The 13,447-nt window shown below is 40.9% G+C and overlaps 1 protein-coding gene across 2 annotated transcripts in view; it reads right to left on the reverse strand.

Annotated features, from left to right (window-relative positions):
* LOC111972192 (breast cancer anti-estrogen resistance protein 3-like) overlaps positions 1 to 11,804 on the reverse strand; it is a 92,767-nt gene extending 80,963 nt beyond the window's left edge. The window contains exons 1-2 of one of the 2 annotated variants that reach the window (XM_023999085.3): positions 11,308 to 11,804; positions 229 to 377 (exon numbers count right to left, since the gene is read on the reverse strand). In XM_023999085.3, coding sequence (XP_023854853.1) covers positions 229 to 318 — 90 coding nt within the window. In that variant the 5' untranslated portion in view covers positions 319 to 377; positions 11,308 to 11,804. Of the gene's footprint in view, positions 1 to 228; positions 437 to 11,307 lie in introns of both variants that reach the window. The other variant, XM_023999087.3, reaches the window with a different exon arrangement.
* Positions 11,805 to 13,447: the final 1,643 nt, after the last annotated feature.

A 13,447-nucleotide genomic window follows, 5' to 3' on the forward strand; every position in this document is an offset into this window, starting at 1 on the left:
TTTTTGTTCAGTATACTTTAACTGCTTTTGGTAAGCTAAGTAGGTCATTTGAATCCCACTGCTGTGCTTTAGCAGTCTTTTCCACTGACCTGCTTAGGCAGCGGAGTCTTCGTATGTGTCCTTTACTGTGCATGCTTTTATGTGTGTGTCTGTGTTTGTGTGTGTATGTGCGTGCGTGCTTGAGTGTGCAGTGTCTACATAGTGAATCAGGATGAAATCTGCTTTTACCTCCACCCCATCATAGTCGTCGTCAAACAGAGTGCAGTACTGCGGCAGACCCAGCTGACTGAGCCACTTGGAGATGGCTAGGTGCTTCATGCTGCCAGCCTACAGCCAGGCCAGCCTCTCCCTCCCCTGGGGCCTGGAGCCTCTGTCACCTGAGGAGAGGACCAGGAACAGCATCACCATTATTACCCACTCAGGATGGCTGCTACATCTGTTTGTCGTGAAGAACAAAGAGGCAAACCAGTCATCAAAACCACATTAAAGGAACCAAAGCAGATGATGTCATCCGCTTTCATTTTTACTTGGCATAATGGGGAATATACAGTGCAGCACTATTAGGCCGACTCACAGCCTGAATACCCTGCCATGAACAAATAATTTAGCTGTCAGTTCACACACTTTTCTCATTTGAGAAAAAAGCTTTCCTCAATGTTCAGAATGTTCAGAATGGTTAGAAATGTTTGAAAACACAGAAATAAGGGTTTAATAAGATACTTATCAAACATTATCTAAAACATTGTCATCAGTTTCAACATTTTCTTACGTGTTAAACAATATAACATTAATAACTTGGCAAAGAACTTCTTCAATCACGAGAGATGGCCATTGGAGAGAGGCCATTATAGTTATTACTTGGGCTTACCAGCCAGGTAAAGGCCAGTCTGGTCACCTCTCAGGCAGAGAAGTGCTTTGTCAAGTGTTCTCTATGCCAGCTGAAGTGTCCTCTTCCCACCGCTCAGCTCAGCCAGACACACTCCATCACAACCAGGCTCACTCTGACTGACCAGCTGCGTCACAGCAACACTAAATGAGAGGTGGCGTGTATATCAAGTTGGACAACAGACAACTTTAGCTTAAAGCACTGCCAGTCTTTACTGTATATTAATCATATTGTAGCTGTATCATTGCTTGACGAGAATTCTTGCTGTTACAGGAGGCATCATATTTAAATATTCCTTTGCTCTCTCCACTCCATCCAATGGAAACTTGTGCCAAACTCCTGCAGAGTGCAGCCCTCTCCAGACTATAATAGGGCCTCTCTCTACATACTCAAACAATGCTCTATAAAGTGGAGATGGAGGCTCATAGCATGGGTCATAAACCCTGAAGGGGACAATGAGGTGGTAAAGTTGTAGTTAGTTAATCCAACTTGCAGTGTGTTCCCCAGCTGAGCCCACTGACTGGGATGGTGCTCCTGGGGTGAAGCAATCAGCAGAGTAAAACAGGGGCAGATTCATCCCCCATTCATTGCAATCATGTATGTCAATGTCAGACAGAACACACAGCGAAACGCATTGCCTCTTCACACCCCTGGGATGGAATAGCTGAGTAGGCTCTTCCCTGGAATTGTTGACACTGGGGAAGCATCCAATGGTGTCACACTCTCTCATTACCATCATTATGGTCATGCTGTTTTACACAAACACACAGAAAATGGAGTTGACTTGTAATACACAAACATGTCTGTTGGTACAATGAACCATGCCAAGCCATTAGGAAATGCCTGTTCAACATGTCATTTGTTTAAAAATTCCATAAACTACTGTTTGCAGTTGCATAACGCATGGAAAACAGAATTTTTGAATCAGTGCTAAACAGATGACTAAAATAAAAACAAAGTTTGGTCAAGAATAAATAAATTGATGGCCAGTAATATAATTAGTAATGATGTTGCTTATTCATCTACTATGACAAAGTTACACCCTACCACTGACACCCATCGACACTCAACCATAACAAATGAGGAACCACCACATGATTGGCTCAGGTATTAGCGCTGTTGTCCTAGACATGACATCCACATCAGAATGATCCAATTCCCTTAAGAGCCACTGAGTGGTTGGTGCAGTAGGTTTCATCAGGTCCTCTCTGCCTCCTCAATCACGCTAAGTGATTTTAACATTTACATGTACATTTTTATAATTTAGCAGACGCTCTTATCCAAAGGGATTTACAGTAGTGAGTGCATACATTTTCAATGTTTTCGATGTTGCGTACGTACATATGTGAAGTCATGTGTCCTGAGGGTTCCCACCTGACTGGCTTGCTGAGGATTCACTTTCTCAGCTCATACAGGAGTAATAAAAGCCTAGTTCACAAATGTTGTGATTTTTTGTTTTTGTTTCTATATACAGTACCAGTCAAAAGTTTGGACACACCTACTCATTCAAGGGTTTTTCTTTATTTTTACTATGTTCTATATTGTAGAATAATAGCGAAGACATCAAAACTATGAAATAACACACAGTAACCAAAAAAGTGCTAAACAAATCAAGGACTATGATGGTGTGGAGGTAAAAGCAGGAAGCCACCCTTTGCCTTGATGACAGCTTTGCACACTCTTGGCATTCTCTCAACCAGCCCATCACTGAAAACCACATATCTTCTTCTCTGTTTTTCGACGGACTCTTCCTGAACTGAAGACAAAGTTTGAAAAATGTCAGCGTACGAGGTGTCTGTCTAGCAACGGAGACTTCAAACGCAAGGGGGCATTGCGTTTTCAATCCATTGTGGACATGTCCGTTGAAATGCAAGACAACTGGCGCAACGTAACGGAGTACTAATGGGGTGAAGTGAACGAGGCTTAAGATCGGCTTTTGGTTGGTCATAAATATCCCCACCAGCGCATACTGAAATGGGCACTTTGGAGCATGTTTTTAAGGACACGCCTCAGATATTGCCACTGCTCCCACCTCATCGCAAGCAAGCTCATATAAAACAGGTAAATTACCAATCTTGGGGCTGGGGTTTGAAAATAAAAGAGTGCCAGCTATAACATGTTGAAATTGCAAATGAGCGTGCGTTTGACAATTGATCTGGCTTAACGCCAGCCGAAAACATAGCCCTAGGTCTGCACCAGTCATTATGCAGATGTAACCGGTGTGAAATGGCTAGCTAGTTAGCGGGATGCGCGCTAATAGCGTTTCAATCGGTGACGTCACTCGCTCTGAGACCTTAAAGTAATTGTTTCCTTTGCTCTGCAAGGGCCGCAAGGGTCGCGGCTTTTGTGGAGCGATGGGTAACGGTGCTTCGAGGGTGACTGTTGTCGATGTGTGCAGAGGGTCCCTGGTTCGAGCCCAGATAGGGACGAGGAGAGGCAAGGAAGCTAAACTGTTACACAGATATCGGTTGTGCCTAAGTCATGAAACTACTTGTCACAGATGAATGCAGTCTTTCTGGCAAAAGTTGCAATTAAAGATAATGACTTCCAACTGGTTTTAAGTATTTAGGAAACAAAATCATCAGTTGCTGAGAGTTGGCACATAAGCATTCACTATACTGTAGAATGTGGCAGGTTACATTATGTATGTGACTTTAAAGCTGACTGCAAGAATCCTGTGTGGGAATACACTTTTTAGCCTGTATTAGAATATATTTCCCTAGAGGTTCCTTTGAACCACCAATGATGATTAGCATGCCTCTCTCAATGAGAGACAAAGAACAGCTGTAGAACACACACAAGCCATTTCTCTGATGTGGATTTTTTTTATTTAACTAGTTAAGTCAATTAAGAACAAATTCTTATTTACAATGACGGCATACCACGGCCAAACCCGGACGATGCTGGGCCAATTGCATGGGACTATGGGACTCCCCATCATGACCGGATGTGATACAGCCTGGATTCAAACCAGGGACTGTAGTGTCACCTCTTGCACTGAGATGCAGTGCCTTAGACCGCTGCACCACTCGGGAGCCCTATAGAGAGTAAATATTGGAATTCCTATCAATGCTGATTGAATGCCTTATCTGATCCCAACTCTGTCAACACGTTGCCTAAGACAATGTTTGTATCTGTGGTCAAATCAAATCCAATTTTATTTGTCACATGCTTCTTGAACAACAGGTGTAGACTAACAGTAAAATGCTTACTTATGATCCCTTCCCAATAATGCAGAGAGAAAAATAATAACACGAGGAATAAATACACTATGAGTAATGACTAGGCAAGAGGATAGATAATAAGCAGTAGCAGTGTTCAGCACCCTGAACAGCGTCAATGCAGATTGTCCGGGTAGCTATTTGGTTAACTATTTAGCAGTCTTATAGCTTGGGGATAGAAGCTGTTCAGGGTGCTGTTGGTTCCAGACTTGGTGCATCGGTAGCGCTTGCCGTGTAGTAGCAAAGAGAACAGTCTATGACTTGTGTGGCTGGAGTCTTTGATAATTTTTAGGGCCTTGTTCTGATACCGCCTGGTATAGAGTCCTGTATGGCAGGGAGCTCGGCACCAGTGATGTACGGTGGTGGACCGCACACTCTGATCTAACACACTCAATGTTGTCATGGTAATCACCATCCACATGTGCACACACACACACACGCAAGCAGGATGTTTACGTTAATCAACAGTGCTCTGGTGCTGTTTCTCTGCATTGTACCATTCATAGCGTCCTCGCGGGCTTCCACTAGTACATTAGTGTAGACATCTGGCCCTGAGGAATCTGGAGCTATGACCACTGAACAGAACAGACCCATTATTTCAGAACAGATTCATTATTTTCATATTTTCTTATTCTCTCCAGATCTCTCCAGATTCTCTCCAGATTCATATTCTCTCCAGATCAGCAGAAAATCCAATCTTAACCTGGTATACTTATTTAGTCTGTATAGAGTTATGGTTGGATATAAGAAATTATGTTCATTTCCAATGATACTGTCAAGACATGCTGTTCTTGTCCTTATTATCAAACCTGAGTTTATCCAAAATATTTGTAGTATTTTACTGGAGGGATATGTGTGTTTGTCTGTGTGTGATTTGGCCCCAGCTCTGAGAAGAGAAGACTCATAGTAGAATTGTCTGCTTCATTTCTGCTGAGAACAATAGGTGTCCAGAGTCAGGCTTGTAGCCTCTATGGTAAGGTGTTCCAGCACATCCCCACACAGACAGATTTGGGAGGGATATTTAGGCCAGCTCTGAATAGAACCATCTGGAGGGACATGAATGGCCTGCACTGAGGCACTAGGACTGGGGCCTCAGTGTATGTTTAGGTCTAGGGAAGGAGTTCAGGAAATGAGGGCCATATAAAATCCAACCGACTGGTGTTTCCACCCAACAACAGATGATGTAGAACAGGGGCCGGCAACAGGCTTGCATGGTAATAATACCAAACAATGAGGAGCTATCAAATAGTGGCCACTTGCCCAGCTACAGTATATAGCAGTATATGACGCAATACACTGCATCATCAGGTGTGAGTCATTGAAGACATGAAGAGAGAGAATCGAGGGACACTGAACAAAGCATGTTGTCAGAACGGGTATAGTTTTTAAAGTGCTAGGAGAATGTGAACTCAATAATCCTCCAAACTCCACAGTAGCCTGTCTTAACGTTTGCCTATTAGCATAGTCACGGGAAGTATGGGTGCTGCAGCAAAAAATAATATTAAAAAACATATAGATATACAGTACCAGTCAAAAGTTTGGACACACCTACTCATTCAAGGGTTTTTCTTTATTTTTACTATTTCTACATTGTAGAATAACAGTTAAGACATCAAAACTATGAAATAACACATATGGAATAATGTAGTAAGCAAAAAAGTGCTAAACAAATCAAAATATATTTTTTATTTGAGATTCTTCAAAGTAGTCACAATTTGCCTTTGATGACAGTTAATTTGTGGAATTTCTTTCCTTCTTAATGCGTTTGAGCCAATCAGTTGTGTTGTGATAAGGTAGGGGTGGTATAAAGAAACCACTACTAAAGGACACCAATAAAGAACACCAATAAGAAGAAGGGACTTGCTTGGGCCAAGAAACACGAGCAATGGACATTAGACCAGTGGAAATCTGTCCTTTGGTCTGATGAGTCCAAATGTGAGATTTTTGGTTCCAACCACCATGTCTTTGTGAGATGCAGAGTAGGTGAACAGATTATCTCCACATGTGTGGTTCCAACTGTGAAACATGGAGGAGGAGGTGTGATGATGTGGGGGTGCTTTTCTGCTGACACTGTCAGTGATTTATTTAAAATTAAAGGCACACTTAACCAGCATGGCTACCACAGCATTCTGCAGTGATACGCCTTCTCATCTGGTTTACCTTCTCATCTGGTTTACGCTAAGTGGGACTTTCATTTGTTTTTCAACAGGACAATGACCCAACACACCTCCAGGCTGTGTAAGGGATATTTGACCAAGAAGGAGAGTGATGGAGTGCTGCATCAGATGACCTGGCCTCCACAATCACCCGACCTCAACACAATTGAGATGGTTTCGAATGAGTTGGACTGCAGAGTGAAGGAAAAGCAGCCAACAAGTGCTCAGCATATGTAGGAACTCAAGTTTGTTGGAAAAGCATTCCAGGTGAAGCTGGTTGAGGGAATGCCAAGAGTGTGCAAAAGCTGTCATCAAGGGGTGGGCTACTTTGAAAAATATAAAATATATTTTKATTTGTTTAACACTTTTTGGGGTTAAATGTAGAATCTTTGAATAGACAGTATTGACCAATAGCCACTTGTCAAGCCTTTAGTCAGGGACTGTACCAGCCAGGTCAGCTGTTATCTCCAACAGTAACCTGATATCAATCAAGGCTGGAGAGATGGAGGGACTTGATTTAGATATTGGCAGTCATTTAGCATGACCCATTCAGTACTGACACTGAACCTGTCTGAGAGATGTCATCCATGTGCAGTGCACTGCAGAAGATTTACTATCAGCATTATGCAGTGGTTGAGAGTTCTGGTCCAAGTCTCCTGAAATCAGTGCACTTGATCTGGAGTTCTGGACATGAAGTACCCAGAACTGGCCATTACCCGTAATCTGCCAGTTCATAGCTCTATGGTAGAGGCTTGTGTAATAGAGGAACATTTCACAAGGAAGCAGAGCCAAGCGGAGGTGGGTTTTCTCCCTGGATTGAGTGCCATGCTGAATCACTGTGTGCCTGCCATGCCTGAGCCGTGACATTAAGGCCAAGACAGCTCACCACATTCTCTGACTTGACTCATCGTCTCTGACATGCTGTTAGATAGCGCTGGTATGTCAGGTTTGTAGTGTACTGTAAACACTATTGGAAGACTCTTAGTTCTGACTGAAGGGGAGGGTTTTCACCCGTCAGTACATATGACTGTCCTGATGAGTTAGGCCTGCAACACTCCCAGTACACTGGCTTTGGATTCCTAACCCCAACCCTTTACAAGGTCCCATGTATCACACAGTTAACCATTCAAACACAAATATGATGCATATTTTCCAGTATAGCATCAATGCTAGTACACAAACCCAGACTGTACAACGGAGTAATCTGGGTCAAGTTGTGCTGTGAAAGTCCAAACACTCACATGTTATTTTCCTTTTCAGTTTGGTAACGGGTCCGTCCTCAACTCCACACAGGAAAACTCTGCAACTCTATGTCAATACTGAGGCTGAAGGCCATAGAGGTTCTAAGGGATTACCAAAGGTCAAAGATAATGATAAAAACAGAGCCATATAGCCCTGTTTCCCATGTCCTATTTTACTGTGGGTCCATGAAGTCCCTTTATGAGCTGCCAATATCAGCTAAAGTCAACAAAAAGGGCTCCATGTCAAGAACCTGGCTTTCAGAAAGATTTACTTTTGTCCGTATATCATTTTCTTAAAGTCTTCTGGGTTTCAAATTTCTAAATTGTTGGGTATCCTCATGAGATTTTTAAGTTTCTAACAAAAACAGTACATCTATAGACGGGTTGGCTGACAACGTCATGAAAATGATGCACCCACATGGAAGGGGCCCGGAAGCCGTGCGTTGTTATGATTCTGAACGGGCAGATAGCTAGCAACAATGACAAGGAGCTGCCATGTGGGAAAACTTAGGTGGCTCGTTTCAGCTAGTTTTATATTGTTCTTGATACCATCCCACTGGGCACAGACGTTAATTCAACGTCTATTCCACGTTGGTTCCGTGTAATTTAGTTGAAATGATGTGGAAACAACATAGATTCAACCTGTGTGCGCCCAGTGGGGTGTCTTGTTTGGAGGTGTTTTGACTGATGTCAATGCTAATATGGCAAAAGAAAATGTACTAGCTAGATAACCAATAACTGTAACAATGTATTTGAGAGACAACAAGTCCTCATTGTGCAAATGTATTCATTTGTTCAATAAACATGGAGACAAAATATAGTTTCAACAATCTAAGCCAACCTCGACTATTTTGCCCCATAGTTGCGCATGCGTCAGTTTTGTTGCTAAACAACCAACCCTCCATTAGAAAGCTGGACTCAGTCCCAGACAGATTGACAGTCTCAGACAGCAGAGGGTAGAAAAATGCTGAATGCACTTGGCAGCAATGGAGAAGCATTAGAGAATTCACAATGTGACCCTAACTTTGGTCAGTGGTGTAAAGTACTTGTGTAAAAATACTTTAAAGTACTACTTAAGTAGATTTTCTGGTTATCTGTACTTTACTTTTCTATTTATATTTTGGACAACTTTCACTTTAAATTCACTACATTCCTAAAGACAATAATGTACTTTTTACTCCATACATTTTCCCTGACACCCAAAAGTACTAGTTACATTTTGAATACTTAGCAGGACAGGAATATTGTCAAATTCACACACTTATCAAGAGAACATCATCCCTCCTGCCTCTGATCTTGTGGACTCACAAAACACAAATGCTTCGTTTGTAAATGATGTCTGAGTGTTGGAGTGCGCCTCTGGCTATCCGTAAAAATTAAAAAAATAATCATTTTTAAATGGTGCCGTCTGATTTGCTTAATATAAGGAATTTTAAATGATTTATACTTTTACTTTGATACTTAAGTATATTTTAGCAATTACATTTACTTTTGAATGCTTTAAGACTTTTACTTAAGTAGTATTTTACTGGGTGACTTTCACTTTTACTCGAGTCATTTTCTATTAAGGTATCTTTACTTTTACTCAAGTATGACAATTGGGTACTTTTTCCACCACTGCATTTGGTATGACTTCCTCTGCTGGTGCAAGGTCTACAATTGTTTTATTGAATTAAGTTAGAGTAAAATTAGAATGGTGGGTGAATGACAAGCCAAAGTCACTAGTACAGTCGTCTGAAATAAAGTGAAAGGACCAATAAGACACAATTCAGTTTAGCTTTTTATGTAATGTGTTGTTTTTAAAGTCAAATGCCATATTTCTTGATTTGTCTTCTCCCTGAGCATGCCTCAAATGATTCAGTTCAGAAGTTCCGAGGGAACATGTTCCTCAACAGTTATCATTACACATCTCTTGACTACTGCATAACTTCAAATCCTCTGTAGGAGCAGAGTGGAAGAGCAAAATGTCTTCAGTCGCCTGCCCGCCCGCCTCCCCATCGTGCTAAGGCATGATGCAGTGTGCCACATGTAAAGCCCTCAACATTCTGCAGCACTGTGGTGTGGTTAGCTCCTAAACACTGCCAGAAGGGGCTCAGGTCTCTGTCTCCTGAAATTACATCCATGACGGTAATAACCCATTCCTCAGTCCCCCTGGCATCCACGTGCCTTCCAGTGAGAAATATCAAATGTCTTTCATTTGGAGAGATTTGCACTTTTGGCTCTCATGTCTGGACTGATACAAGGTCTCTGTACCAAACATATGAACATAAGGATGACAGGAGACCCTGGGATCAGAGGTGGCTTATTGGTACTGTGGCAGAGATCTTTCTATGTTAACTCTGCATAACTGGGCTTATGAAGAAGACATGGTACTAATGYCAATGCAGCAGGTGATTTTCACTCTCTCCACAGTGATGCCCCCTAGGGAGAAGAATAAAAACAGCCAAGCATAAAAACACCATATGTATTATCCATGGCAAATTGAAATTCTCTTGTAAGGTCTCCCTAATGTTTTCAATTTTTTCTTAAGGCATCTTGATAAACAGATGTAGGGGAGAGTGGGGTAAGTTGAGCCATGTTTTACATTCAGCATCACTCCATCAAGGGAAATATAGTATTCGTTCTAACAAAGATGATATCTACATATATTTCAGGATGTTGTGTATCCCTGGAAAATAATATGAATTCATGTAAACATTAAAGTTTTGAAAACTTTGCTTGTCGAAAAAAAATAACTTAGCCCCGATATGGAGTAAATTGAGCCCTAAATGAAGCTGCCTCAAAATGTCTGTAGTGGTAAATATTACCACTTCCCTCAACACAATCACAATCGCTTTTTTGTCTTTTAATCATTTTAAATATATTTTAACACATGCTTAACACCTGACAAACACTTTGTACTTTTTTAAAACAATTTTAACATATGCAAGGTAACAACAGGGCCTGGCCTAACGCCTGGGAAGAAAACACTTCAGTTTGCTCAAATTGCCGTTGGCTCAACCATTGGCTCCATTTACCCCATGGCCATTGGCTCAACTTACCCCAATGCAAACATCTTGACTATATTAGCCCACACAGCTACAAAGATACATTTTCATGCTATATTTAGGACCYCATATTGAAGCTTATAGAGACCCCAACTGATGTATAGAACAATCTTAAAATAATCTACTTTGGTTTAAATACAAGCATCAGGAAACCTCTTAACACAATAAATGTGTTTTTTGGACATAACTTGCTTACAACTTTTTCCATGTGGTTTCTTCCTTCGGAGACTCCATGAAATGATGACCTACTAAATATTTGGTCAAATTACTAATTTTGTGTATGGTTTCCTAGAAACAAGGGTGGCTCAACTTGCCCCTCTGGCTCTCCTTACCCCACTCTCCCCTATGACCATACATTATGTCAAGGATTACAGTTTGTTTATATCATAAGGGTTACAGAAAATCCTTATGAAATGGTGATGTGTTCCACCCTATCATTTACATAATTTGTCTAACATTCTTGTGGGATGCAAGTGAGCACACATCACCCTGCAATAAATCACAGGAGTCAGGACTTTACATGTGTAGCTTCTAACCTCATGCCATGCTACAACATGAGCAGGTGCATGTGGAATKAATATTTCCCCACATAACACATTTTGAATGAATATTTTCTAAAAGTACATTGCAAGTACATTGCAGCATCAAAAATACTCAAATAAAATAAACAAATGTCCTGCATTCTATTTCATTTGATTAACACACGTTCATCATGCACACTTGAAGGACAGCCTTATAAATAAACACACAACGTACCTTGAAATACTCGAGAAATTTAAGGCAATCCAAAACACAAGAGCAGTCCGAAAAGAGTAGTTGAAGAGTAGAGTTGAATTTGTTTAGGAGAAAAGTGTTGCTTTCTTTACCGGGTGGATAACCATATATCGTCCTTTGGGAGACAGAAAACCTGTGGACAGCACATACTTCAAAGATGCACGCCAGTGGAGAAAAGGTCAGGTTTGATGCTGCCGAGATAACAACAGCAAATGCCAACTCCAATCTACACTGACTGGGCTTCAGGTTGCAACTGCATCCCACTTGATCTCACTTTCGCTGTCGCGCCGCGCTGGGAGCTCTTCAGGCGCTGTGCTGTCGATTGCTCTTCATCCACATTCCTTTCTTACGGCCGCTGACCTGCCAGTGTTCTACCTCTCTGAATCAGTTTAGGCTATGTGTTTACAATTGCCACCTTTTACAGATGACAAAATAACATCAATGACATGCCATCATCACATCTAACCGCCCCTCTCAGTGAAACTAAATCCATTGTCACTTGCCAGAAATTATGCACAAGCTACACACTAGAAAGTGGGAAAATGCTGTTGTTAATCTAACGTGCTTTTACTGATTGGAAATTTTTTAAATTACACTTTGGTTCATTCAACATATTCTATTAAATTTGCCTGAAATCAAATAACAAGATCAATGTGATTTTTAAAATTGAAATTAAAAGCTTCTAAACTGCTTTCAACACTATGTGCGCATGCGCATTGAATAGCGGTGTGGTGATGTAGATTCGGCAGACTATAATAATATTTTGGGGTTTATTCAGTGCGTGGCTATCCGTTTATTCTTTTTGCCAACCCATAAAAGTGAACGTCAGTCAAGTTAATTAATGTGGTAGTGACTAGAGGGAGTACAGTTATGAAAGGACGTGACTTTTCGTTGAGTAGGGGTGTTTAAGATAACCCTTACAATATATATTTTCCAAACCTTATTTAAGTTTCCTAACCTGCCATGTTAATGATCTTAACTGTAGCTTAAATTCTCATAACCTGCTAAGAAAAAGTAACTTACAGTCGTAGCTGTACTCCCTTTAGTCAGAACCAGTTAATGAGTCTATTCTTTTCATCATTTAAACGAATTATTGTACACTGCCAGAATATGTAATGATACTTGCATAAGTGCATGTGATACTAAAGGGCCTGATAAGATTTCTAATGTAAAGACATCGTCCTGAAATGTGGCAACTATAAAGTATTTTTTTTAAACCTCCTGCTTTGGGCTGGATGTGTCAATAAGTAGTTCAAATCAAATCACATTGTATTTGTCACAACAGGCAAATACAACCTCACTGTCAAATCTTTACTTACAAGCCCTTAACCAATGCAGAGTTTAAAAAAATGTAAGTATGAAAAATTTGCTAAATAAACTAAAGGAAAAATACACAATAAAATAACAATAAGGGGGCTATATACAAGGGGTACCCGTGCCGAGTCAATGTGCAGGGATTTGGGTTAATAGAGGTAATTGAGGTAATATGTACATGTACAGTTGAAGTCGGAAGTTTAAATACACCTTAGCCAAATACATTTAAACTCAGTTTTTCACAATTCCTGATATTTAATCGTAGTAAAAATTCCCTGTCTAAGGTCAGTTAGGATCACCACTTTGTTTTAAGAATGTGAAATGTCAGAATAATAGTAGAGAGAATGATTTATTTCAGCTTTTATTTATTTCATCACATTCCCAGTGGGTCAGAAGTTTACATACACTCAATTAGTATTTGGTAGCATTGCCATAAAATTGTTTAACTTGGGTCAAACGTTTTGGGTAGCCTTCCACAAGCTTCCCACAATAAGTTGGGTGAATTTTGGCCCATTCCTCCTGATAGAGCTAGTGTAACTGAGTCAGGTTTGTAGGCCTCTGTCAGGTGTGTGCGTACTGGTAGTGAAGTCAGGCGCAGGAGAGCAGAGAGTTGTGAACAGGCACACCCTTTATTGAGGCAGGAGAAACCAACAGACAGACGCCACTGCGTCAAAACCTCCAGCCAATTGGCAAAAGTGCAAAACGCGCAAACAGTCACAATAATAATGTTCAAACAAATAAACATACCTCGTGACAAAACACGGAATATACGAACACCATTCTGGCGTGTCAAACATGACACGTAACA

This window comes from Salvelinus sp. IW2-2015, linkage group LG13, assembly GCF_002910315.2.
Source record: "Salvelinus sp. IW2-2015 linkage group LG13, ASM291031v2, whole genome shotgun sequence".
Taxonomy (NCBI): Eukaryota; Metazoa; Chordata; class Actinopteri; order Salmoniformes; family Salmonidae; genus Salvelinus; species Salvelinus sp. IW2-2015.